This window comes from Symphalangus syndactylus, chromosome 21, assembly GCF_028878055.3.
Source record: "Symphalangus syndactylus isolate Jambi chromosome 21, NHGRI_mSymSyn1-v2.1_pri, whole genome shotgun sequence".
Lineage (NCBI taxonomy): Eukaryota > Metazoa > Chordata > Mammalia > Primates > Hylobatidae > Symphalangus > Symphalangus syndactylus.
This window is the reverse complement of record NC_072443.2, coordinates 55,123,346-55,150,079: the sequence shown is the minus strand read 5'-3', so window position 1 is coordinate 55,150,079 and position 26,734 is coordinate 55,123,346. Positions and strand designations below refer to the sequence as shown.

Below are 26,734 nucleotides of genomic sequence, written 5' to 3'. Positions count from 1 at the left end.
TGGGCCCACAGCTGTTCTTGGTACCCTGGCACTTCTTCTCCTGGCGCAGGCTGCTAAGCAAAGGAGGGGCAGAGCCCCTGTGGCTGCCATGTTGAGAACAGATGGGAAAGCTGGGGAACTAAAGCCTGCATCATGGTCCCAATGAGCAGTGATCACTTTGAGGGGACATTCTGCATTTCTGACTCCTCCATTTCTTACACCTCAGGTTTCTACTGATAGCCAGGACCACTCCTGCCTATCCCTCCCCACCCTGGTCTGTCCCAGATGATGTCGTTCCACAACTCACAAGGACCGGGCCCACGGCGATCCATCACAAAAGCCACTGTCACTGGGATGGCAATGGCTTGGTTGGTCACGGAGCTGGAGAAGGTCAGGGTAGTGGACAAAGGCCCCTGGCTGCCAGCCGCGGGGTCCGAGATGCCAACTGTGTATGTGATGAAGCTGGGCCACCCAAGAGACTTCTCCTTTGCGAATGCCAGCACGGCTGGGGACCCGGATTTCACCTGGAAGAGACATCAGAGCTGGGGGTGCACATTCTGCAGAGTGGAGAGACCACTAAGTGGGGCCTCAGGACCCCGAGGTGGGGGGACTGCTCTGCATGGCCCATCTCTGGAAGCACCCCCGCTTCAGCCTGACATGCTGGGCTTCCCTCCTGGGGCCTAAGGGGTACAGGTGGGGACCTCTGCCCAGGTCACACTTCATGGGCAGGTAATGACACCTGGGCACTGCTCATGGATGGCATGTAGTCTACAGAGTCGGGAAGCCCTGTCCATACTCAGGGTATTTTTTGAGGGAAGGAGAAATCAATATGAATGTCAGAATCAAATTCAAGCTCATTTAATTCTAATCAACTGCTGCTTACAAAAAGGCTAAACCAGGCCGGGCACGGTGGCTCACGCCTGTAATCTCAACACTTTGGGAGGCTGAGGCGGGCGGATCATGAGGTCAGGAGACTGAGACCATCCTGGCTAACACGGTGAGACCTCATCTCTATTAAAAATACAAAAAATTAGCCGGATGTGGTGGCAGGCGCCTGTAGTCCCAGCTACTTAGGAGGCTGAGGTGGGAGAACGGCGTGAACCCAGGAGGTGGAGATTGCAGTGAGCCAGGATAAGATAGCACCACTGCACTCCAGCCTGGGCACCAGAGCAAGACTCCGTCTCAAAAAAAAAAAAAAAACTTTGGGAGGCCGAGGCGGGCGGATCACAAGGTCAGGAGGTCGAGACCATCCTGGCTAACATGGTGAAACCCTGTCTCTACTAAAAATACAAAAAAAAAAAAAAAAAATTTAGCTGGGCATGGTGGCGGGTGCCTATAGTCCCAGCTACTTAGGAGGCTGAGGCACGAGAATGGCGTGAACCTGGGAGGTGGAGCTTGCAGTGAGCCGAGATTGCATCACTGCACTCCAGCCTGGGCGACAGAGCAAGACTCTATCTCAAAAAAAAAGAAAAAAAAAAAAAAGCTAAACCAACACATGAAGTATCACCAAGCACCAGCTCTCCAAGGCAGCAGCCCAAGCTCTGCTCACGGCTGGTCTCCAGCAGCCGCCAGCGGGCCGGCCCTCCTCCCTCATCAGTGATGCTGGGCATTCCCTGCCTGTGCGGGAGAACGCACGGTCACGCTGGCTGCAGTAAGGCAGGAGGAGGAGCAGGAGGAAATGCCGAGGAACTCCTTGGTTCTCTCACCCCAGAACTCTTCCCAGCCTGCCAGGCTCCGGGCCTGAGGGATCATTCACCCCCCAATCCCACCCCACGGCTTAGTCATGGAGTAAGTGAGGCCTGGAGAGAGGGGACTCGTCCCAGCAGGGATTAGGGCTTTCCTCCCTGCTCTGTGATGGATGCTTCTGCACTGAATTCTGCCATGCCACGCACCACACGCTCACTGGCACCTTTTCTGGGTTCTCAGTGCTGCCCCCACAAGCTTAACTTGTAGCTGGGGAAGACCAGCAGAGGTCGGAACAATTAATACAATCACGCAGCCTGAGAGACAGCAATAGTGTTAGGGAAGAAGAAAAGAGTACTTCAATTTAAAAATTCTAATTGTAAAAATAAATTTTAAAGAGAGCTGGCCCAGGACATCCACGCCACATTCCCTCTTCTTCCAGGGCCTTCCTTCCTGACGCCCCTGACTCCGGCCTGGCCTGAGGCATGCAGATGCCACTCACCTCCAAGTTCTCCAGAACCTCTGGGGCACCAAAGACCCTGACCTCGGAGCTGGTGTAGTGGTTGCTCAAAAGGATTTCAGCCTGGTCGGCGAAGAGACCTGGGCTGAAGGGCACCTCAGCCCCCACCTGCTCTGTGGAGAAGTGGCTGCTGGAGAGGGAGGCAGTGACCACCAGAGCTGTCTTCTTCATGCTCAGGTGCTTCCGCTGCTTGTCCGTCAGCCTGTGCATTGTGATTGAGCAGAAATACTGGCCTGCGGAGACAAGGGTGTATTGTCTTTTCCCCTCTCCTGCCTGTGCACTGATGTCATTTCTTCTCCCTGCTTCTCTAACCAGGGAACTCCTATGCATCCTCCAGAGCCCAGGTGAGAAGTTACCTCCTCTAGGAGTCCTCCTGGGAATCCCCTGTAAAGCCCTTGGCCAAGCTAGGATACCCTCTGTGACCAGCAGTCCTCCCAAGTCCCCCTGGTGTCAATCCCCAGGCTGGGCTCCTGACAATCTCTGCCCTCCAGACAGATGGCCATGGTGAGCTGGGCACGTGGAAACCCCAAGATGCCCAAAAGACAGAGACTGTCTCCAAGTCTGAGACAGTCACTGTCTTCACTTTCAAATCCTCGCAGTTACCCAGAGCAGCGTCAAACTGTGGCTCCACAGTGAACACATCTTGAGATGGGAAATCAAAGATGGCTGGCTTGAACTGGGACTGGCAGCTGATGAGGGTCTCTGGGTGCAAGGCCTGGATGACTTCCCTCTGGGTGGAGGTGCACTTGCCTAGAGAGGGGAGAGACGAGAGGGTGTGGGCTAGGCCCGATGGCCACCACACCGAATTCCACCAGGCCTGCACAGGCTGGCTGGGCTGCAAATGCCACCTGCCCCTGCATGTCTTCCAGCACGGCCCCAGGGCGGCTCAAAGCTTTGAGATGCAGCCAGGATTGGTAAAGCCAAGGACATATCATATGGAAGAGGGTGCCATTCGGCATCATAGGGAGCTTCAAGTCAGAATTTCAGCATTTGTTCCAGACCTTGTATCCAGGGGCACAGCAGATGGGCCGGGCCCACTAATGCCTGTCTTCTGTCCCTGTCAGCAGGGGAAATGGCAATTTACTTCTGCACATTCAGAGGGCACTAGTTCTCCACTAACACCTGAGCAGCATTTCGGCAATGGCACAGTGCTGTCCACTTGCACTAAGGAAGGAGCAGAGGCTGCCATGATGGAACAGAGCTGCCTTGTTAATCAGGACGAGAAGGGCGGTGCTTCACTCTGCCAGTGAGGTGGTTTAAGAAAACAGCCCTGTTGACTTACTTATTTCTGGCAGCTGCTGTTCAGGGCTGTCATGGGCAGGGGATGGGGTTCAACATTCTATGCATGACCTGGGAGAGGTCGCTACAAAAATTAAAACCAGAGACCAGTCCTGCTAATTCACTAGTTTCTGGGATTCACGGTGGGAAATTGTGGCTTTCTTTGCTAGGGTGCCCTTGGGCTGAAGTCACATTTCCAGCGCAGAACAGGCACCTTCTGGGAGTTGGGCTCCATTATGAAGATTCCTTTCACTGGCTCAGCTTTTGGAGGAGTCCAATTTCAGAAATGCTGGAAGGAGTGGACGAGTGGGGGCTAAATGCCCTCTCTGGAGTTGGTGTGAGTGTGAATAGGAAAAGCAGACAAACTCCATCCAGAGGACACAGGAAGCCACCTCCCTGCTCCCAGGTACTCTGAAGACAGCCCAAGTCCCTCATTAAGTACCTCTCAGGTTAGAGCTTCTGTCTCCCACGGCAACAATCACTTTGGAGGCTGTAGCCTCCTGGAAGCTGGTCTGGATAGGGTGGAGGTGACGGGCCATGATCCTCTGAGGGACGCCGACCATGACCTAGAGAGGGAGCCAAGGAAGCTTCATGGAGCGCTGCCTGTGTCCCAGTCCATGCTGGGCATTTCCACAACCTCACCCTGCAGTCTGTGACATAGTGTCACCTGTTTCACAGGTGGAAACACTGAGGCTCAAAGCCTAAACGCCTTGCTATGAATGTGGTAGAGAGGGGGTTTGAGCCCAGTCTGGTCAGACTTCACAGCCCAGTTCTCCCATTGAACAAGCTGCTTCTCCCATCAGCTGACTGGACGCTGAGCAGCGGGCCTGAATTCATTAATCAATCTGGGTGGGCTGAGGATTTTGGCTCTTGGGACAGCCATGATCACTTCTCTGTAGTACAGCACCACCCCCCACCCAGAATCCAGTCTGCCCAGATTTTCCCACCTGTTCCCCCTGGGCCCATCCTGTACCTGGCCACATCCAAACAGCCCCTGGAGACCTCCCTGCACTCCCTTGGCTAGGACACCCTCCCGTCTTCTCTGCAGAGCCCAGCCTCATCCACCCTTCAGGCCCAAGGCCACTTCCTGCAGCTGAAGGCCCCCCTCCCTCTCTCAGCAGGCACCAGCGCTCCCTGCCTCTGGGGGGCCTGATTTCTACCAGTAGGTGAATTCAGAGCAGGGATGTGATCGAAGCCCCTGCAGCTCCCAGGGATGTGGCCCATGCAGAGCTGCAGGTGACCAGGCCTGCATCACTGTCAAACTCATGGGGCCTCCTCTCAGGGCTCACCACCATCCACCTCCAGGGACTGACAGAGGCTGTGTCCCACTCCCTAGCCTGGGACCCCCCAACCCTGGCTCTCCTCTCCCCTTCCTACCTGTCCACCCTCAGAGAGTGCCCAAGGCCTCCTGGCCCCTCTCCTGCCTGCACTCCCAGAGTGCCCGTGCACTCCCACCCACTCCCAGCGCTTCAGAGGCCACCTCTGGGCTGAAGCCCCGACCCTGTCCAGCCTTCCTCACAGCGCTCCTGCCGTACCTGCCGAGCTGTGCCCCCTGCTTCACCTGGGAGAGCTGTGACATCTCTAGCTCCCTGGCCCAGGCTCCTCACCTCCCTGCAGGCCTACCTACCTCTGTGTGCCCCTCTCAGCAAAGGACCAATAGCAACCTGGTCACCCCAAGCCCTTCCTCCCCTCCAGCCCCACTTCTGGATGCTCATGGAGCTCTGATGTGGCTCCCTCCCTCCCATCTCTCCCAAACCTGCCTTTAGATTCCGCCCTACCCAGTAATCCCAGCTGAGGGCCTGGTCTGAGTCTCTGGCCAGTTACCCTGTAGCTACTGCTCTCTCGAGCTCTTCCAGGCGCCAGGTAACCTCTCCAAACACAGCCTTGGTCTATAGCACTGTTTAAAAAACTCCAATGAGTGTGGCATAAGCTTCTATCCCTTCACCCTGGAACAGCAGCAGCAGCAGCTAATTTCTGCTGAGCATTGGCTATGAGCTGAGCACCACCCTAGGGGCTTCCGAAGTGCTAACTCACTGAATCCTCACAATGCTATCATTCCCATTATACAGGCAAGAAAACCAGCGCATAGCGAGACTCAATGATTGCTCAGTCATAGCCTTGCAGTGGCCAAGCTGGGATTTGACCTAGACCATCTGGCTCTAGATGCCCCACCCTCAACCTGCACCAAACTGCCCGGAATCCGGTGCATTTTCTGATCTGATCACAAAGCCATACCATGCTTCTCCCACACCCTCTGTTCCAGCCCCCCAGGCTCTGCCCTTGAACCCTACACACCTTTGTCCATGCCACCCCATCCCCCTGACCAGAGGCTCTTTCCAGGAGAGCACAGCTGTATTGTCACAGGATACCTCTGTCTGCAACTGGCTCGCCCAAACTGCAGAGCCGCAGCACTAAACATGCAAACTATTAGGTTAAACTGCTAGGTTCCATAAAGCACATGTTGCCTCTAAAAATGAGATGCATTTGGATCTCAGCCAGACTTGGCCCACTGATTCATTCTCAACTGGAGACGAATGGAAGAAAGAGCAGGTTTTGTCGCCTCCAGACTCAAAAGGTGACTTGCACAGGGAGTCTTAACCTTGCAGGTGACAGGGAAGCACCGGCTCCCAGGAAGTGCCCACTCTGGGGTTGCCAGACCCAAGCCCACGGGAGCTGGAATCCACTCTACAAGGCTGCCTGTCCTCATCACACCCTCTTGAACATGGGGAGACTGAGGCCTGGAAAAAAAAGGGAGCTTGTCTGCATGTCAGAGTCAGCAAGTGGCCAGTCCCAGACTCATGACTCCCAGACCCCAACCCCTCAGATGGCTTTTCCCTAAAAGGAAGTCTTCATAATCCTCCCAGAAGGTCAGGCTCGCCTCACAGGCCACTGAGCCACGTGTGCCTCCGGCTGCTTAGAGCCCACCTCCTTGTAGGTCCTCAGGTGCCCAGCGACCTCGTAGTAAACCGTCACAGATCCCACGGCCCGGGCTACAGCCACACCCGTCTTGGGGTCGATGTGGAGGATGCTGTTGGCTGAGGAGCTCCAAGTTCCCGAGAGGCCTGGAGAGGAAGCACGGGTGTCAGCCCCCTTCCCATAGCTGGACACTCCAGTCAAAGCCCAGCTCACCCGGGTGACAGGCCAGCTTCCTCGCTGGCTGCTGCTACCCCCATGGGGGCTCACTCAGCAGCCTCAGGAGACAGCCACGCTGCCTGCCCCAGTGCCGGTCATGCTCCTGGCTCCAGCCACCTGGAGCCATCAGCTCTCCTACCCTGCTGCACCTACCCTCTACAGGGCTGTGGCCCCTAGCACCTGCTCTCCCTGACCCACAACTCCCTGCCTGGAATCTCCTGACCATCCTGGCATGAAGCTTTAGCTGACCCCTTCCCAGGAATGGTCTGGTGCTGCTGCCAGGCCCTGCCCTCTGTAGCTCCTTCCCCAAAGCACAGCCCCTCTCCATCCCTTCGTTGCCTTATCAATTCCTTTTTAGCAAACAGACAGCAGGTGTGAGGCTCAGAGCTTTCACCACATACACATCTGAGTTAAAAGCCAATCACATTATATAATAAATACAATTAAAGGACTCAACCATAATCTATTTAGGGCAAATTATATTTGTTTTTCCTTAAAGGTAGTATTTCATCTCCTTTTAAAATGAATTTAGTAAGGTTAAAAAAAAAGGTGGAGACAATTTGAAAATAAAAACTATGTAAACAATTGTACATATGTTCCACAGATGTACTACAGGTCACCTGGGCATGGCTGAAATTTGGAAGCCCCTGATTTAGCCCAGTGTCCTTCTTTGCTTAAGTCTCCCAGCCTGTGCTGTCCACTATGGCAGCCACTTCCGACAGAATTCACTAAAATGGTGAATTCAGTTCCTCAGCAGCAGCAGAAATCCGTGTGTCTCCTGGCTAGAGGAACTGCGTGAGACTGTGCAGAGGCAGGATGCCCCGCAGGAGCAGGGGACCCCGCCTCCACTTGGCAGAGCTGTTCCAGAAGAGGGCCGGCAAATGCTTTCTGTGGAGGTCGGACATAAGCATTTGGGCTATGCAGCCCATACAATCTCTGCTATGACCACACAATCTGGCAGTGGTAGGGTGACAACAGCCACTGACCATACATAATGCACGGCGCAGCTGAGTGCCAACAAAAATTTACGTGCAGAAAACAGGCACAGGCTGGATCTGGTCTCCGGGCAGCAGTTTTGGAGCACTGCTCCTGAGTATCCTGCAGGTTGCCTGTAGGCCCCCATGACTGGCGCCGAGCCCCTGCCCAGGTAGCCCCCACCCAGCTTTGCAAGCGTCTGTGACTCCACAGGTTCCCTTGCTCAGGATCTATCATACCTTCCAGGCTGGTCAGAACAGTGGCCAGACAGAGCACGTCCCCCACCACCACGGCCCCGGACAGCTCTGGGGAGATGGCCTGTAGGACAGGCAGGGGCACGAAGTCCGAGAGGCCCGGGTGCTCTGCGTCCCACACACGGAGCAGTGTCAGGCCCACGCTGACTGTGCGGACAACGCAGGTGTTGTTGGTGGGGCCCTTCCCGACTTGCACAAAGTCGTCTCTAGGCACAGCAGAGAAAGGAGGGCTCTCAGTTTCAGGAAAGAAGCCTCCAACTCCCAGAGGTAGTCCAGGTCCTCTGCTGAGCAAAGCATTCAACTGACTGAGGTCCCAGATGTGGCCCCAACTTGAGGTTACCAAGCAGTGGCCCCAGATGAGGGACCACTGCAGGCAAGTGGCACAGGCTCGACCTCCTCACTTGTCATCCCAGAAAGCACACACAGCCCGCAGCCAGGCAGTGGCAGCATCATTCCTGCATTCCAGAAAGGAAGCTGAGGCCCCAAGGGGAAAGAGATCCAGAGTGCTTCCTCATGCTCTTCCCACCAGGGAACTGGACATGCCAGAAAGGGAAGACTGCCCTTACTATGCAACCTGACTGCAGAAGCAGCCTCTGCCCCTTTCCTCCTCTGAAAAATAGGGATCATCACATGCCCGTGACACAGGCCTGGCATGAGCATTACATGAGGTCAGCAGTGGAGAGGCACCTGCCACAGGGCAGGTGCTCAGTCAATGTTGGCAATGGCAGCTTTGGTGCAGAAGTGTGGACTGCGTGGGGTGACAGTTTGGGTTAGGGATCGTGGCTGCATCCTTGCCTCCACACCTTCTGACCCTGAGTGCTGACTGGGTCTCTATCAGGTGCTCCTGCCACAGGAAGGCCAGAATGACCTGCAGTGCAGCCAAAGGGCTAGGAGAACTGGGCTCCATTTCCTCCAGGACATGCCCTAAACTGATGGACGGCAATTCTGTGCACACACACAGAATGCCATGGTTTGCCAGAGGTCCTCATGACCACTCCCTCAGCTGAAGGAAAGCCCTGGAACCTAGGCCATATTGCCCAACATAAGAGGTGTGGAAACAGATTTTTGGTTGGTGACCTGCTCACAGGGCCCACAGAGGGCAGAGCTGGGGCTAGAACCAGGCCTGACTCTAAACCCCAGTTCTTTCCATAAGACAACACCCCTGACACCTGTCTTTGAATGCATTCAGCAACAGGGAAACACAACTGTGGTAGGACCTGTGGGCAGCCGAGGCTGAAGGGCCAATTTCCTGTGCCTCGGGGAGCACTCCCTGGAGCTGCCCCACGCCCTACTTCCTCCTCTGGGGGCTGATGCCTGTCTGTCTTCCTCTGAGCTGGTCTGCATCCCCCGAGGGCAGTGGTGCTTCCTCGTGGCCCTGCATGGTGCAGCATGCTCACATCTCTTAGAAACTGAAGTAACACACATCTTCCTTCAATAGCAGCAGCCTTTCTGTGTTATCCCCAGTTGTCTCTACCAGGTACTAGACAAGACTTCATAGAAGAAATGACCCTCGCCCACATCCTACCTGTTAGTGGCAAAGTTGAGGACCGAATTGTGAGCATGGAAGACATCTCCAGAGTTGTCGTGGAAGTGGACAGTGAAGGTCACGGTCATTCCCAAAGGCACGGCTACCAGGGCCTCCTTGTTCTGGGTGTGCAGGACAGGGCTCATGGAAACCCTCAGGTAGGAAACAGGGGATACCTAAGGGACAACATACAGGTATGATGAGGATTCAGTGCCAGGGACTGGCCTCCAGGAAAACCCACCTCCCAAGGAGGGGACGCCTGCCCCCAGCAGGATCCACCTCAGGAACAATGCGGGGCTGGACTTAGGGGTCCTGAGAGGAGTAAAGGCCACACTCCCCAGAGTGTCCCAACCTAGTGACAAGGTTCTTACCCCCCAACACAGCAGACTGGCCTCTCTATGAGAAAACCCACCCAGGAGTGTCCCAATCCATGACCTGGAAAAATGAGATCACTATTTACATTACAAGAGGGCTCCCTGGGCTGCAAATGTCCAGTTTCTTCAGAGAACCTGGCTCTCGGGGCATTTAAAGAAACAACGTCCTCCTTGATTGCAGGGGCAGCACTAAGCAGGCCACAGCATGCCTGCAGGCCACCAAGGGAAGGAGGCAAATGGGGATTTCCGGAGCCCAAGAACCCAAGCTCCATAAACAGCAGCCCTTATTTCTCTGAGTCCAGGTGAAAATCTATCCTGTCTCAAAAGCTAGTGCTCCAAAGGTCTGAATTTCTTTGACAAAGTTCAGTGGTGCAGTGTCTGGTATACAGCTAGTGCTCAATACATATTTGTTGAAATAGGATGATCAGTCAGTCACTTTCACTCACCAAAAACTAGAGCGGGGGATTTTCTGCCAGGCACCCACTTTGAAACAAAAAGATGTGAATTAATGAAAGAGGTCTGTGACCCAGGCAGAGTCTAAAGATTTAAGTGAGTGTGTGTCTTCTGTCATCCAGGGTTCAGCAAGTGGTGATGATGAGACACGGAAAGAAAATTCCATTCAGCAAAACCCCAGGACCTGACACCCAGGGATGCTGATGGAGGTACCATCCCTAAGGAACACAGAACAGCAGAGGGCAGTGCCATGATATGGCAGAAGGACACGGCCCAAACCAGACAGACCCCATCTCTCAATTCCCATGCAGGTTTGAGCAAGTCACTCTCACTCTGAGCCTCAGTCTCCTTGTCTGGAAAATGGGCCACCTCATTCTCAAAACCACAGTGGATGTCATGTACTGGATGTCATGACTTGTATGGCAGGTACCGAGCACACATTCAATGCTCTTAAGAACAGACCATGTTCCAGACACTGGGCTGGCCCAGAAAGGAAGCTCCACCATGGGTGGTGATAACGTCAGTGGCCAGGCACGGTGGGTGGAGCACTGGCACTCCAGTCAGGAAGCTGTGGTGCCAGTCCCAGCTCTGTAACCTTACGCCAGTCATGGACCTCACTGGGTCTCATCTATGAAATGAAGTTCTTGGAATCAATGATCTCCCAAGGATCTTCGGCTCTGATGACCAGAAGATGCTGTAGCTTTTTATCTACCTAGGACCTTTGCCCCTGAGTTACTCTTAAATGCCTATCTACAGTTTCTCAGCTGGAAGGTGAATATATTCACTTTTACGCCTGAGAGGCATATTACCTCAGTGCTATTGCTTTCATTACTCCAAAAAGGAGGAGAATGCAACCCTACCTTTACAGCAACAATGATGGTTTGGTTGGCCCCAAAGGGCTCTTGTGCAATCACTTCGATGGTGGATGTCCCGATCATAGACCCTGATGCTAGAAAGCCTTTCTCATCAACATGCACAACTGGAAGCTTTTCAGGTCCATCCAGGACGCGGTAGCTCAGAGAGGCTGCACCATCCCTTTGGAAAACAAAACAGAGCTGTTTTTGTAGACGGCAGCAGTAGGAGTGGGCCTGGATACAATGCCAGATCTAAGAGTCTGCGGCTCCCCACGCTCCTGGGAGGAAAAAAAAGGCCCAATCTTGGCCCCATGGGCCTCATGACCACGTGCTGTCAGTTGTCTGAGGCTTCATCAGTCACCCACAGAAAAGTAATTCAGAAATCCAATGGTTCCGAGCAAAGTGTGGCTTCTCACTCTTCCCAGAGCAGTGCCTGCCGTGGGTCGGTCAGCAGGGAGGGAGAGACTGTGAGGGCAGTTTCTTTCATCAGCTCCATGGGACATTTACTGTAAAATACCATTTCTGCAGCAAATTGTTCTCAATTTACTGAAGCAAGGCAGCCTGGCATAGTGGAGGATGAGGCTTTGAGTCGGAGAGAATCCAAAGCCGGTCCCAACATGTCCTGCCACCAGCTGTGTGCACATTATGTCCCCTCTTCTCTCGGCGTTGACTTCTTACATGGTAAAAGGTGCGTAATGATCCTGCCTTGTCCTATTTCTAAGGACTGTCAACAGGATAAAAACAGGCTACCCACTAGGAAAACTGTTAGCGAACTACTGATACTATGCACTGGGTAGGAAGCAAATTACGCCGTATCTTTTACCCTTTTACATATTTATTAATATAATAAAGAAACCCAGGAAGCAAAGGCCTCCAGCTCCCAGGGCTAGTTTCCATCATCTCTGTCTCTTCCACAGACCTATAGATGACTAGGAGCAAATGTTATTGCCTCTGCCTAAACATTCTTCCCCCACCAACCCCTTCCTCTTAACCTGGGGAGCTCTTATTCATCCTTCAACAACTCCATCCTTCAAGAATCTCCATCTGGGACATGGCTCCCCTAAATCTCCATGGACCGCACCCTTCTTTGGGCTCTGATTTGAATATTACACCTTGCTTTTTAATAGGCTTCTCCTGCTACCCTCCTCCGGGGCACCCTATGTCACCCATATTTGTGTTCCTGGAGCCCAGCATGGAGCCTGGCACTTTGTTACTTTTGGCTGAATGAAAACATGTATGTGTTTCATGCAACATGTAAGTGTCCTGTGGCCTGTGGAGTCTCCTGCTTGGCAACTGCCATTCAAATGCAAGCCACTGTTATGAAAAGCATCCCCTTGGAATCAAAGGTAGGAATCATGTTTGCAGAAGAGCTTTAAACAGCTTTTCCCAAGCGTTACTGTGCAGCCCCCTCGCCTGGAGATCTCCCTAGGGTGCAGCTTCTCCCTGGGCAGGTCTGGGGTGGGGCTTGAGAGCTGCATCTCCTCTTCCCAGTGATGCTGATGCTTCTGGCTGGTGGGCTACACACTGAGTGGCAAGTCTTGAAACACAACACTTCTAAGCTGGTGTTTTTTTCCCTTTTAAAGACTGAATTTTAGTACCTCGCATAAAAATGTTTCTAGGCTACAAGGAGGAAAAAGAGACCTACAGTGAGAAGTGATTTCAAGAAGCAGAGGAGCACCACAGAGAAGAGAAGGAGCAGGCAGAGGCCTCACCCATTCCAAGCACAGCAGGAGAAAACCTCCCTGAAAGCACCCATGGCTCCTGACAGTGTTGACACATGAGCTGTCGGATGCAAGCACAGCCACAAAACTTTGCTAGAAACAAGAGCTGAGTCACGTACCTGTTTGTCTGCAGCTTTATATATGAGTTGGGCGACATTAATATTTGTTCTGCTTCTATTTCAGGGTTGAGCAGCTGCAGCTTCTCAAACACCTGCAAGAGAGGGCAAGTTTCACTTCCGATGGGGCACTGGAGTCACATCCAGGCCAGATGTCTGCTTCTCTCCTAGCAGCAAGAGCTGAGGAGGGGCCAGAGAGAAGAAAAGCGGCTTTCTCGCCTGTCAGGTCACTGGTGACATGATGTGAAGGGCTGATCTTTAAGAGACCAAAGGTGTGGCCAGGTGCAGTAGCTCAGCCAAGGCAACACAGCAACCCCCAGTCTCTACAAAATAATTTTAAAAATTAGCCAGGCATGGAGTGTGCAACTGTAGTCCCAGCTACTTGGGAGGCTGAGGCTTGCACTCCAGTCTGAGCAACAGAGCAAAACCCTATCTCTCTCTCTCTCTCTCACACACACACACACACACACACACACACACACACACAGACACACACACACACACACACGGCCAAAGATATGATGAGAAAAGGCAGGCAGGCTCATGTTTGTGTAGACTAACGGGAGCTCCTTCAAGGAGCCTGGAAACACAGGCCTCTCCCTCCGTGCCCAGTGAGGGAGAACTTTACCTGCCAGGATGTGAGCGCAGAGGGCAGCACACACAACTCCAGCACCAGGGTCTGCTCAGGATAACTGTGCCTGGACTAAGCCTAGGCAAGTCGCCACCGAACTGCTCCTTTCTCTCACAGAGACATCCTGCTCCTCACTGCCACCATCTCAGAACAACCTCCTTTCTACCTCCCAGGCCCCTCTGGCTGGCTCTGGCCATGTTCTTGCAGGATCCACATAGACACACACAGGGGCCTGGTGAGGAGCTCAGTCTGGCAAATGATCAGCCTCATGAGGTCGGCTCAGATCTGATCCTGGGATGCCCAGGTGCTCCAAGGCCCTGGTGGCTCCCCAAGCCTGTAGTGACAGCACTTACCTGGGAACTCCAGGCCCCTTCTCTGCAAGACTTCAGATGTGTCCACCTGTGTAAGTCCCCTCTCTCAGGCCCCTCAGGGCTGCTGCCTCCTCGGCCTCCCAGCCTGGCTCAGGGGCAGTCACTTACTGGCAGGTAAAGCTGTGCCCTGAGCTCCCCACAGGCCTCTGATCAGACCAGGTGGACACCCCTCGGGCCTGAGCCCTGGGCCATGGCCAATATCATCACATCTGACGAGTGATTCTCCAAGAGGAAGATGGCCTGATTCTATCCCTCCCAGCTCCTCTGTGCTCTGTCCACGTAAGCCTAGATTTCCTTATGTGTAACATGGTCCACAACTAACGTCCTCTCCATGCCTGTCTTGAGAGTTGTGGGCTCCCTATGAGGTGACAGGAGGAGCAAAACTTCCCAAATGGTGAGAAACAGCCTTTGGGAGCTGGGTGCGGTTTTGGTGTCAGGTGAGACAAGGCTGGACTTGGATGCCCCCTTCCAGCATCCACAGGGAAGCCACCTCACTGAGTCTGACTCGGACACACTTACTGCCCAGTAAATACATTCATAAATAGCATTCCTCCTATTTTATTTAAACCATGCATTTCTATTTTCTGTCTTTAGATGGAGGGGGAGTTGTAAGAGATTTCCCACTTTCCTGTTAACTATAAGAAAAGCAACAGCACGAGCACCACGGTAAATGGCAACTGATACTTGATCTCACTGTCAGGGAGACAACAGGGAGTGGCGGGTCCTGTGGCAAACTGGAGAGTGCAGCTCTAATGGAATCAAGGTTGCTTCTCATTGCCTGCTGATTTTGCTGTGGCAGACACCGTATCTTTAGGACATGCTGCATCTTAGATTTTTACATAGAATCTTCCTATCTTTACATGACAACAAGCTGTCTCAAAGGCCTGAGTGAGCCAAATAAAACACGTTTGTAGGCTGGATCCAGATTCTCTAGTTTCTGATTTACTCAAACTCCACCTGCTATCAGATAGGGAAACAGAGGCACAGAGCTGCCAAGTGACCCAACTGAGGTTACAGAATTCGGAAGCTGCAAAACCCTGCCTTTAATTCCATGATAGACTCAAGGACTTACTTCCTTTTAACAAAGAACATGCATTTGGTGAGTGTGGGGATGTGCATGTGTACCTCTATGTTGTATGTATGTGTCTCTATGTATGTGTGTCTGTGTGTGCATGTGTATCGTGTATGTGTGCACGTGCAGGCAGGGGTGAGGGGTTGGCAAATCGGTGGGGTTTTTTTTGTGGGTGTTTCTTTCTTGAAAAGTTTGCTTCTTTGCCCCGATTAGGGAGGTGCTTGGGTTAGACATAGTTTATTTCTTCTTGAGGCGGGGACTAGAAACTGTTTCTTTTCTTGGGACATATAGGGAACACTTTTTTTCTTTACAGCTTAGGAGCACCCAGGGGTTACTGAGGCCCAGAGGAGCAGAACGAGGCCCTTGAAGACAAAAATGCTCTTCAGAGCCAACTTGCCAACTCCCCACCTTGCAGAGGGGCCCAGAGGGGCAGGAACTCACCCAGAGCCCATCCTATAAGTAGCAGGGACAGGCTGGGTACAGACCCAGGGCTGCACCCCAGGCAGGAGAACCATTAGATGCAGTCCTGACCCCCTGGCTCTGAACAAGGCCCCTCCCTCTCTGAGGCTGTTTTCCAAATGCAGACAGGGCACAGTCCCCAGGCCTCTTGAGGCCACCCCCAACTTACCCTGTGACCTTGACCCTCCCCGCCTCGGGGGCATCAGCAGGTGACAGCCCCTGCAGCCCCTGCCCTGCAGGCTTCACCTGAGGACTGGAGGCAGCAATACTGAAAAACGTACAAGGGCACCCCAGCCTCTGTTGGGTGCTCTATGTGTGTTAAATAAACACAAACGATCAAATTATCAGCCACTCAGACACAGTGGGCCCCAAGCTCAGAATTCTTTGCTCTTTTGGCCACACATCAAGTGAGTTCCCACCTCCAGGCCTCTGCCAGCCCCTCCAATCCTGAAACATTACTCCTCTGTGAAGCCTTTGCTTGGCCCCACCTCTGGGCTCCCATAGCACCAATCATACCCAGATGCTTACCCCACTGCGATGGACCACTGTCATCCCCACAGACTGAGAGCTTCTCAGGCCTCTCAGCCCCTGCCCATACAACATGTGGCCCCAAAGGAGGACTGGGCAGCTGGCACTTCCTCTCCCCCTTCCCTGTGGCCTGTCCACCTGCCTCCTACCTGGATTTGGATCTCATCCGAGAGTTCTCTGGCCAGGCCATACAGCTGCCCCGATGTGGGGTCCACAGCCTTGACCACCACCCTCAGCCCGGTCCGGCCTCTCACCCGGCCAAGCACGTTCATGGCAAAGTTGTACTGTGACGGGAGTCGGATCGACGCCTGGGAAGACATCAAACACGTTTTCAGGGGTAAGGCCCAGGTCCCTGTGTCCTCAAAAAGGCAGAACTGGACAGTAGCCCCAGACCCCTCCGCCTTCCCATCCTGGTAGCTGTTGGCCTGTTCTCAAGGGCCCTGCCTTCCTGCCCGGGTTGGGCCTGCTAACCCTGGAGCTGTGCAGACCCGGCTTCCCTAGCATGGGTGCCCGGGTCCTGCCCTGCCTGCATTGCACAACATGCACAGATGCATTTGGAAAACACTGGGCCCACCCACATAAGCCAGGGGCCTTCACGACAGGATGTCCCTCAGACTTCAGTGCTCCTAGGTCACCCAGAGTGATGCTGGGTTTTGCAGTGTGTCCCTGCAGACTGTTCTGTTTTGGGATATCTGTTAGTAAGTCTCACTGCCTGTGTTCCATGGGAGCAATCTAGGGGAGCCCCCAGGCACCAGGGACAGGACCCTGTTCCCACTGGGTGGGGTGGGGGGGCATTCATCCTACACTAGACAAGCTTCAGGCAGCCTTTAGGAAATCCCATCCCTGGGCCTGGGTCTCTTTCCAGGCCTCCATCCCCACCGTCCTTGAATCAGGCAGGGAGCGACCTTTCAAGCCACCCTCCACTTGGGTCGTGTGTGTCCAAGGCCCACCTGGGCTTTAGCCTAGAGTCACAGGGGCTGGTGCCCAGTACCATTTCCCCACTGGCTTGCTGGGCTACCCTGGGCAAATCCCTTCCCGTTTCTGGCCTCAGTTAACACAGAGAGACTTAGTAATCTCCCTGGCACCTTCCAGCTCTGACATCTCAGGAGAAGCCCAGGGCCCCTAGCTGGGCTAAGGGAAGGGGAGTTTGGCCTCTGGGATGAACCAGGAGAAACCGAGGGCTGCCAGGCATCATCTCAGAAAATGGTCAGAAGCTGCAGACTCTGACCTCCCAGGACTTTTGTGACTTCCTCACATGGCCGCTTCTGTTAGGAGAGGCACCTACTCACCCCACCTGTGTGTTTAGCATTTGGGAGAAGGGAGTCCCGATGAGCCTCGGGAGAGGGAAGAAAGTGGGAGGGCCTCTCTAGGTGTGAGGGTGGGGACTTCCTCTGAGACAATGTGGTGGGAACCCTCCCCGCCACTCAGGGTGCTGGCCTGGGACAGGGGTGGGAAGTGAGCTCTGGGAGGGGGTGGTTACCTACCTCATGGTGCCGCCCTCGGAGGTCCAGGACGTCCCGCTTGGTGACAGACCAGTGGAAGGTCAGGCCTGGCACGGCATTGCCAAAGGAGAAAGGGTTCTGGTGGTTGGTGATGCCGGTGACATAGATGGGCATCTGTGGGGGAGAAGTCAGGCCCAGTGAGCAGTAGCTCCCAGCACTGGGAATGCCCCCAGAAGCTTTGCTGCCTCCTTCAAGCAGTGGGAGATGAACCCAATTCCTCCCCAACTAGAGAAGAGCACGGCACAGGTTTGGGAATTTTGATGAAATATCAAACGAGCAAACCAGAGGTGGGACTGTTTTCCCCCACACTGTCGCTCCCCTGCAGCGCGCTGCGCCTCTCCATGGCCAAGAGACTCATTTCCGGAAGGAGTCCCTGGAGCTCTAGGAGGCCATGGATCCCTCGGCAGCACAGCTCGTGCTGCCCCACAGTGCTGGTTCCTCCAGGCCCCACTCTCCTAATCTAGCTGGGGTCCCTGCTCACAGGGCATGCGTGGGTGGGGTCCCCAGCTCCTTTAGTCTCTATTTGCTGAGTCGGCTTGAGGGCACAGGTGGAGGCAAGACGGCAAAAGGCCACAGCAGGTGTCATGCCAGGCTGCCCAGTCCACTCCCAGTGCTGCCACTTCCTAGCTGTGTGGCCCTGGGCACGGGTCTTAAGCTTTCTGTGTGTTCATTTGCTCATCTGCGATGCGCAGGTGGTTCTGACACCAGCCTCCCAGGGCTGCTATGAACACCAAATGTATTAATGTCCAAGAGAGCACAGAGTAGAGTAAGTGTCATGGTCACTGTGCTCCTGTTAGGTACCTGGTGCTATTACAGATGTGGGAAGGTGACAGGCCGGCAGGAAGCACGCCTTCGTCAGTGGCTACCAGAGAGCAATGGAGGGTGTCTCCCTGGGCGGGGACAGGTGGGAAGCGGGCCCTAGATACCCAGGCCAGGCAGATGGAGGAGGTGGAGAAGCACTCTAACTCCAGGACAGGGTTCCAGCAGTGGCTCTTCGGGAACCAGGATTCAGAGCCCAGGAGGTCTCCTCACCTGGGTGCCTGTCCTCATCCGCATGATGGGGGCGCGGATCCTCACTGCCCGTAGCAGCAGCACCTCCACCTGCACGAGGTCCTGGGGAAAGAGGGTGGCATTTAGGTGTGGGGATGCTGTGCTGGCCAGGGATGTTTCAGGAAGGGACCCCTCAAGGGAAGGCGGCTGCGGCTTAGAGTCTGTTGCCAGAAGTCCCCTCAGGATGACCAGCACCGTGCTCCTCTGCCTAGGGAGGCCTGGCTTTGCGGGCGGTTCGCCCCTCATGGGCCAGCCATTGCCTCTCCCAAGGCCCCGCAGGTCCCAGCCCAGTCCCCTGAGACTGCCACCCTGTCTGATCCAGCTGCTCCATGTCAGCACTGCAGACTTGGGGCGGGGGACTGGTGCCTGCTCTTCCTTAGGCCTGGCTGCCCTCAAGCAACAGGTCTCTAGGCCCTACCAACCCCAAATCCAGCCTGTCTGTCTCTGACTGAGCAGGGTACAGGGATGAATGCAGGAGCCGTGTAGAGTCTGATCAGAACTTATAACCTCCTTCATTCTGAACTCCACACTCCTATTAATCTGGCCAAAGACTAACTCTCCTGGCTTCTTCCTAGCGCTGCTGAGTCATGCTGAACTAAGGCTATTAAAACCCTTAGGCTCTTTGACGTGCTCATGCTGAGCCCATCTTCTGAGGCTCATGACTTGGGCTAATGCTAATGCCTGGCACACAGTAGGTGCTTGATAAGCACCCATTCCCCTCCTTTCACTCATCCTTCTGCTCAGTCTCCTTCTGCTAGTCCTGGCCCACCCCACGGCCTTGGGGTGCTGGTTGTGTGATCTGGATTGGACAGCTGGAACTGGAAGCATCTGACCAGAATCACATTCCAGGCATGGACAAGGGACCGCAGGTGAAGCCCCTGCCTGCCTAGGTTCAGAAAATGCCTTTCAGATAGGGCTGGTGGTGCAGCCCTCCACCTGCCCAGGGCCTTTCCCCAGCACCTCCCCAACCTGCCAGATGGGGGACCTAGAAGGGAGGGTGCCCAGCAAGGTTAGACCACAAAGACAAGGAATACGCCGGGCCCTGTGCCCCTCTTGCTGAATTTCTAGCCAGCTGCCCTTTACCTACGCCCTCAGAAGGAGAAAAATCAGCCAGCTCCTGAGGCTGCACTCCTTTTTAGAGAAAAAAAAAACATAGAGTCTCCTGTGGTCCTGAATGTCATGCACCAGGAAGCCCATCTGAACCCTGCCCCACCCCCAGGACAGGTTTTTACATCCCCAAGGCTTTCTCTTTGTCTTCATAATTGACACACACTGGGAAAAGGAGTAAATCAATGAACTCAATGACGGATCAAAGTCAGCCTCTGAGAACAAGCACTTCCCTGCACCCCTCTAGGACCGTGCACTTGCCAGCTTCCGGGGTGCTGTGTTTACAGGCTCTGAACTCAGGACTGCACGGACTGCTTCCAGGGGACCTAGTTCTCACGAGGAATGGTATGACTGACTCTAAAACAGGTTTCTGTCCACAGTTGCATTACACATCACAGAAGGCTCTTCTTACAGACCAGGTTTCTGGCGCAGCTGTGAGTGGAACCCCAAAGCAGCCTTCCGAGATGCTTCTGCAAGTCACTGCTGGCGAAGGAGGTCAGGAAGAATGCAAAGGCCCGGATTTTAGCCCTGAGCCTTGAGAGGACTCAAGAAGATGAAGGCAAAGTGCTCAGAGCAGCGCCTGCCCTCACCACGATTGCCATCATCCTCCACTGGAAGGGCCCTTTGGGGCTGGGGGTTGCTGAACACCCTGTCCCGTAAGGAGCAGCTGGAAGGACTGGGAGACTCAGCCTGGAGAAGAACAACCTCTGGGGGTCTGGGTGCTCCCATATTGGCAGGGCTGTCCTGCACCAGGGCCCCTGCAGGGACTGCAGACCCAGGGGGCAGAAGCAGCACCCTTGTTGAGGGGTGGTCCTCAGAGGTAGAACTCAAACACAGTAAAGAGGCTTCTGTCCCAGGCACAGCTGCCCAGTCTCCAATAGCACGCCGGTTACCTGAGAGATGATGACCACCTTGCCGGTCTCTGCATCCACTGCCTGCACGAGCCCAGACACAGTGCTGTTCCCAACGGCGAGGCCTTGTACCAGCCCGGCAGCACTCACCAGAGCAACGCTCTCGTTGCTGATGGAGAAAAGGATGTTGGACTGAGGCTGGGGGCCGCCCTCGGAGGTGACCTGAGCGGGGAGGAAACAGCGGTGCATCAGTGCCTGTCATGCCAGGCAGCCCGCACCTCCCATTCAGAGAGCCAGGGCCCCAGTGCAGCCTTCTTCTCCCAGTCACTGCATGCAGGGCCAGAGGCAGCGTGCCTGGAACTGGGTGGTGGCCTGCACTGGGGCTGGAGCAGAACGTGGCTTCTCGGCTCTCACCTGCATCGTGGCCCCGATAAGCAGTGTCACCTTCCTGGGCATCAGCCTGAATGGGGGAAAGACCTGTTGGGAGACACAGGACAGAAAGGACTACTGTGCCCCAAGCCGACGGCGCCGAGCATAACTCACACACTACATGTTTCATGAGAGGAAAACTTGGGGCATGGATATCACCCCTCTCTGAGCAGTGACCAGAGGGCCCAGGGTCCTGGGCCAATGCTAGGGGCTGTCTCCCAGCCACTGGCCGAGGCTCCCTGGTTCTCTGGGGTATGTTCGTCTGTTTGTGATTGTGTTTCACTTTGCCTAGATGTTAAAACCCAAAAGCTGGGCCGTCCCCTTGGAGGAATGGCTTTTATGCAGTTGAGCCATCCCCTTAGAGTAGCGGTTCTCAGTGTGTGGTCACTAAGCAGCAATGTCAGCAGCACCTGGGGACACATTAGCAATGTACAGCTCCAGCCACCTGGCCTGTGGAGCCAGAGGCGGCCCCACAGGACAGCCCTGCCGATATGGGAGCACCTAGACCCCCAGAGGTTGCTCTTCTAGCACGCCCTCCGGATTAGCCTGGGAGGAGACCAGGGACGTCGGTGCCACTCTGTGGAGCAGGTGAAGCCCCCACCTGCTCCTCCCGCAACCCCTACAAGTGCCTGCCTGGCAAAAGTAGGTGAGTGAATGCAGGAGGTGGCCAGGGTGCTACTTGTGTGGGAGTACGGGTCTCTGCAGCTGTGCTATTGATGGGCAGAAACAAATTTCTCATCACCAGAAGAAGAAAGGTGCACCTCCATCTAGAGACACAGATGGCACCCACCTGCTTCGGATCACAGACTAATGACGCTCACCAGCCCCTACGTGGCCCAGACGCAGGGTGGATGCTGGCAGGGCTGGTTTAATGCTGCTGCTGTGAATAGACTTAAAACGATGCCTGGGCCACAACTGCCTTGGCCTGTGGCTGCAGTGGGGCTCCTCTCATAACCTGATGCCCCGAGACAGCCCCATACCACACACTGAGGCCGTGCGGGGACCTCAAAGCTCCCCTCATCCAGGAATCACCTACTTCAGGAGTTCCCTTTATGACACGTCTGCTCACGCAGCCCCTGTGACAGGTGCCCACTGCCCTCGAAGTGCCTGTTCTAAGGCTCAGGACCAATGGTTAAGGAGTTCTTCTACACATGAGTCAGCATCTATCTAAGCTTCCATCCAGTCAGTGCTTTCTGGAAATGGTCCTGGTGTGTCCCCTTGCCATGTGACCAGGCACACCCCTTCTCTGAGCCACACAATCCCCCATGTCACAGAGGAAAAGTCAAGTCACTTGGCCCCCTCCTTCTGGTTCTGCCAGTCTAACTTTGCTGCCTCCCAGATCCCTGGAGCTAGTAACAGCTGCCTTTTGATGAGAGGACATTGTGGGACACAGATTTTTATATGGCTTCTCTACAGTAGCTTCCTGGACTGTACTATAAAGACACCCCCAACCCCCAGCACTGGGCTGATCCCACATGGTGTGGGAAGAACCCGTCTTACTTCAATCTGTTGTGGGGCTGAGTTGATTCTCTGTCCAGCTTTATTGGTCACACTTGCAGTTAGACTGGTCTGGCCGATGGCCACGCCGCGGATGAGGAATGTGATGGTGTAGTTGTCAAGGGCTTCATCAAGGGCCCTGAAACAGATGGAAGGGCTGGGACTTCTCCAAGACCACCCCGTGGGAAAGGCTGCAGCCAGGGTCAGCACTGTCTCTGAGGTGCCCTCTTCTGACCCCTAGGAGAACTCACACCAATGTAATGATCGGGGAGGCTGCTCGAAGCTTCAGGTCCATGAAGGGGAAGTATTTGGCCAGGAAGGGCTTCTTGTGCAAGTCCAGCACGCGGACGTATGCCTTCACTGTCTTCCCAATCTCCACCTGCATCACGGGGACAGAGGTTCAGGGGCGGCCTCCAAAAGGCCAATCCTACCATCTATGGTGCCCTATGACTTTCTGAGATAGCATCACCAACCTCAACCCACAGACCTGAGAATCAGGAGAGTCACCCAGGTTGACTTCTGGACTATCAGCCAGTCAGAAAATGAAAATCGATGAGGGGGAGCTTGGGGATACTTAGAGGCATAAATTCCACATTCTACTCTTAAGTAACTAATACACTAATTAGGGAGATGAGACACCACTTAGAACAGCAGCAGCCAGTAGGAGCTCAATAAATGCTCACTGACTGAACAGCTCACACCTGGCAGTGTATAATACAGTAAGAACTTTAGGAAATGAGAATCAGAAATACACAGTGAAGAAACAGATGATTAGAAAACAGCAGTGGAAATGAGAATATAGGAGGAGTATGTGAGGCTGGGTAGAGCATATTAGCTTCTTTAGGAGCCTAAGCTGCATGAATATTCCCCTTTTAATTACCAGCCCTTCTATCCACTGAGGAACCTGACTGCAACTCTCTGGAAGCCCAGCTTCAGTCACCTCAGATATTTGGAGTAATAAAAATTCCGTATCAGTGTGAAAGATAAACCGAGATCTATTCTTTGTCTCTTTTTGCAATGGCACTTGGCATGGATGAGTTGTACTCATTTGCCACTGAAACCCCAGAGAACCCAAAACCTATATTCTGGGAAGAAAATCCATGCTCAGCAGGGCATGTGCCTGGTTGGTTAATAACCTACACCAGCCAGAAGACATGAATAGTCCAGAAGTCAACCTGGGTGACTTCTGATAGTCCAGAAGTCAACCTGGGTGACTCTCCTGATTCTCAGGTCTGTGGGTTGAGGTTGGTGACGCTATCTCAGAAAGTCATGGCTAATTTAGGTCATGGCTAATTTAGAGACAGCAGGATTAATTGCCAAGCCTCATGGGGATGTCACCTGGGATGAAGAAGTCCCTTACTGAAGGGACTCTGGATCCTCCACATGGAGCGAAGGAGATGGGAGACAGCTCTGCAAGTTCACAGGGGAAGGGATGCAGACCCCAGGAGCAAAAGCAAAGGCCATGCAGAACACTCCTCCCACAGTCCCCTCCCTCCCAGTTCCTGCAGGTCAGCTGAGGGTGCCCCGTCATGAAGCTTCCACTAACCTTGTCAACCACACGGATGTACAGCTCCTGAATGTCCGACACGTAAACGACAGCCTTGGCTGGGGCCGGGAAGACGAGGCACAAGTCATGGATCATGATGGTGGATGAGCCCGGGAGCAAAGGGTGCACCTGCAAGGTTGGGGCAGAGGTGGAGGGGTGGGTGCTGGGTTATGCAGCTGCAGGGCCCCCCTCTGCTCAGGTCCGTGAGCAGTGCCTCACCCTCAGCACCAGCCTATCACCTCATGGGATGCCAGTGGCAGAGCCCGCCAGGCCAGCACTGGGAAGCAGTGGACAAGGGAAATCCTACCCCAAGTAGTGCCCTGCCCACCTTTCGTCATGAGCCCCACTGCTGGCCAGGAGATGGGCTTGGGATATAACACATTAGTGCCAGGATGGATCTCACAGAGCATTGATCTCCACTTGCACATTTTACAAAGAGAAGAAAATGGAAGCTGCTCCAAGGGGGCCAGTCAGCAGCCTTGGGACATGCACCAACTTGAGGGCAGAATGAGGATGCAGTCCCAGGATGCCACATACTGAGCTGGCCACCTGCTGCTGCAGCCCTGGTGCTAGAGAAGCACCCCGTGGGGTCTTCTGTGAAACCGCAAGTCAGGGGCTGGCAGAAAATGAGGCAGATGCTTTCCAATGGCAGCTTGCACAGGAAGTCCCAATCAGACTGATGGAACCACAGAGCCTGGGAGTGGCCCGCAAGGCCACCCCAGTGTGAGCTATGTGCATCTCGCTCATCTTTGTGTCTCATCACATCCCCAGCTATGTGTGAAGCAGTGACTGCCAAGGTGTTGTGAGTGAATGAACAAATCAGAGCTAGTTTTTTCCAAGCTTTTCACTGCCAAAGACCCTTTTAACATTTATTTATTTATTATTTTTAGAGACAGGGTCTCACTCTGTCCCCAAGGCTGGAGTGCAGTGACGGAATCACAGCTCACTACAACCTCAAACTCCTGGGCTCAAGGCAAGAGCCCACCTTTTAATCCTTTTCTCTCTACCCACTTTTAGGGATTCTACCTTTAAGACTCTCTCCCCTAAGAAAGTGTATCACAATCACCCTCTCATGCTGCAGAAGATGGGCATTCACACAAGTAACATGTCTGTTTATAATGGAATTCACACAGCTTGTCTGACTGCTTAGGTGCATATTTCACCCAGGTGGTCTTGGAGCTGGGCAAGCAGGGACAGGCCATGAGGCGAGTCCAGCCAGCTGCCCCACTCCTCTATCTGGGCCTGGCTTTGTTGCTTGCTCTTTGTGGTCTCATATTCATGGGGTGGGAAGCAAGGGGTTTTAAAGTAAGCACTTCAGGGTTTGCGAAGCTAGAGTTTCAATATCAAGAAGCCACAAATAAATACATAATAAATAAATAAAATAAAAATAAGGTTTCTGACCCAAAGGTGACAACCAAATAGGATCACATCACATCCAACATTAACCCTTCAACAGCTGCCCAGTGCTCTGAGAATGAGCTCAAAGCCTTAGCATGCCCTGTAAAGCCTGGTGTGGCCTGGCCCGTCTTCACTCCAGATTCCACGAACATCACACTACCCCACTACACTTATGCTCCAGCCATGCAGGCCTTCTCTCCCACTCATACAGACAGCTAGCTGCTGCCTGCCTGCCTGCCTGCCTCCAGGCCTCGCAGCCCACCTTAAAGACCTGGACTCTTTCCCCAGCCTCCACCTGCTGGCTCCAAGTCATCCTTCAGGCCCAGGTCCAGCGTCCTTCCTCAGAAGAGTCTTCCCTCATCCACGTCAGCTCCTCCAGCACCTCTTCTGTCCTCTTCCGGGGGCTGGGCCTGCCGGGCGCCATCAGTGTTGATAGGACCCACAGTGCACTTGGCCTTCCCCTCCAGGCTGTCCCTAGCACTCACATGCCCTTGGGACTCAGCCCAGCATGTGGTACAGCCTAGCCTCCTATGAGCACATCTTGATGGATGAAGATCCAGGGTTGCTGCTCTGAGTAATTCTGGATAAGGTCATGGAACCTGGTGCTCCAGCCTGCTCAGCTTTACAGAGTAAAACCAGCTTTGTTAAGACTTGGAAATTCTGAAAATCACCTGCAACCCTCATGGACCTTCACTTATTTGCAAAGTGCTGATTCTGGTCCAACCACTTCAATGTACAAATGAGTTAACTGAGGCCCAGATGACGGGACAGGGACATGGCTTTGAAAAGGCAGAGCTGGGGATAGAACCAAATACCCTAACTCCCAATTTAGGCTCCTCCCCCGACTCTCCACTTCCCAGGGGAACGGGGCTAGAAGCCTCCTGCAGCCAGAACGGAACTGCAGGGCTGGGGAGGAGGGAGAGTGGACAAAAGCAAAGGCCTAGCTGAGAAGGGCCCAAGCCCACGGCTGGCTGGGGGCATGGAGGATCAACAAGCTGGCCCCAGCTGCACACACCACCTGTGTAATGATGGGTACATCAATAAAGACAAAGCATGCCTGGGTTATTCCACACAATGACTTACAGTAGATGAATAAAGATCCCGGAGTAGACGTCATGCTTGTACTACAAAACAATAGCTTTGTGACTGGAGCCATCGCCACATGAGCCTGGTGTCAAGTATGGGCTGAGGAGCAGGGTCCAGGAGCCACCAGGTTTCTGGTTTTGCTCAGGCTGATTCACTCCAGGTTATTACATTTCTCTCAGAGAAAACTCATTGAAAAATTACAGAGAGTAATGAGAGCTGTCTTTGAGAACTCAATTTAAGGCTCCAATCTGAAACTCCTACTATAGTTACTGCTGTCAGGAGTGGGCAGGTCCTTCACAATGTGAAGAAATTCCACAGTGCGCCCACTGCGGAGCCCCACGCA

General features: G+C 54.0%; 1 protein-coding gene across 1 annotated transcript in view; it reads right to left on the bottom strand.

Moving 5' to 3' along the window:
• The window catches only part of NUP210 (nucleoporin 210), a 107,716-nt gene that overhangs the window by 3,259 nt on the left and 77,723 nt on the right, over window positions 1-26,734 (bottom strand). Inside the window, exons 21-37 of the mRNA XM_055259255.2 lie at window positions 23,908-24,036; window positions 22,613-22,740; window positions 22,365-22,500; window positions 20,850-20,912; window positions 20,478-20,657; window positions 18,460-18,540; window positions 17,410-17,541; window positions 16,075-16,233; window positions 12,868-12,959; window positions 11,034-11,208; window positions 9,347-9,522; window positions 7,807-8,027; window positions 6,386-6,522; window positions 3,903-4,026; window positions 2,786-2,932; window positions 2,165-2,415; window positions 287-503 (exon numbers count right to left, since the gene is read on the bottom strand). Of these exons, the coding sequence (XP_055115230.2) occupies window positions 287-503; window positions 2,165-2,415; window positions 2,786-2,932; window positions 3,903-4,026; window positions 6,386-6,522; window positions 7,807-8,027; window positions 9,347-9,522; window positions 11,034-11,208; window positions 12,868-12,959; window positions 16,075-16,233; window positions 17,410-17,541; window positions 18,460-18,540; window positions 20,478-20,657; window positions 20,850-20,912; window positions 22,365-22,500; window positions 22,613-22,740; window positions 23,908-24,036 (2,548 nt within the window). The remainder of the gene's footprint in view (window positions 1-286; window positions 504-2,164; window positions 2,416-2,785; window positions 2,933-3,902; window positions 4,027-6,385; window positions 6,523-7,806; window positions 8,028-9,346; window positions 9,523-11,033; window positions 11,209-12,867; window positions 12,960-16,074; window positions 16,234-17,409; window positions 17,542-18,459; window positions 18,541-20,477; window positions 20,658-20,849; window positions 20,913-22,364; window positions 22,501-22,612; window positions 22,741-23,907; window positions 24,037-26,734) is intronic.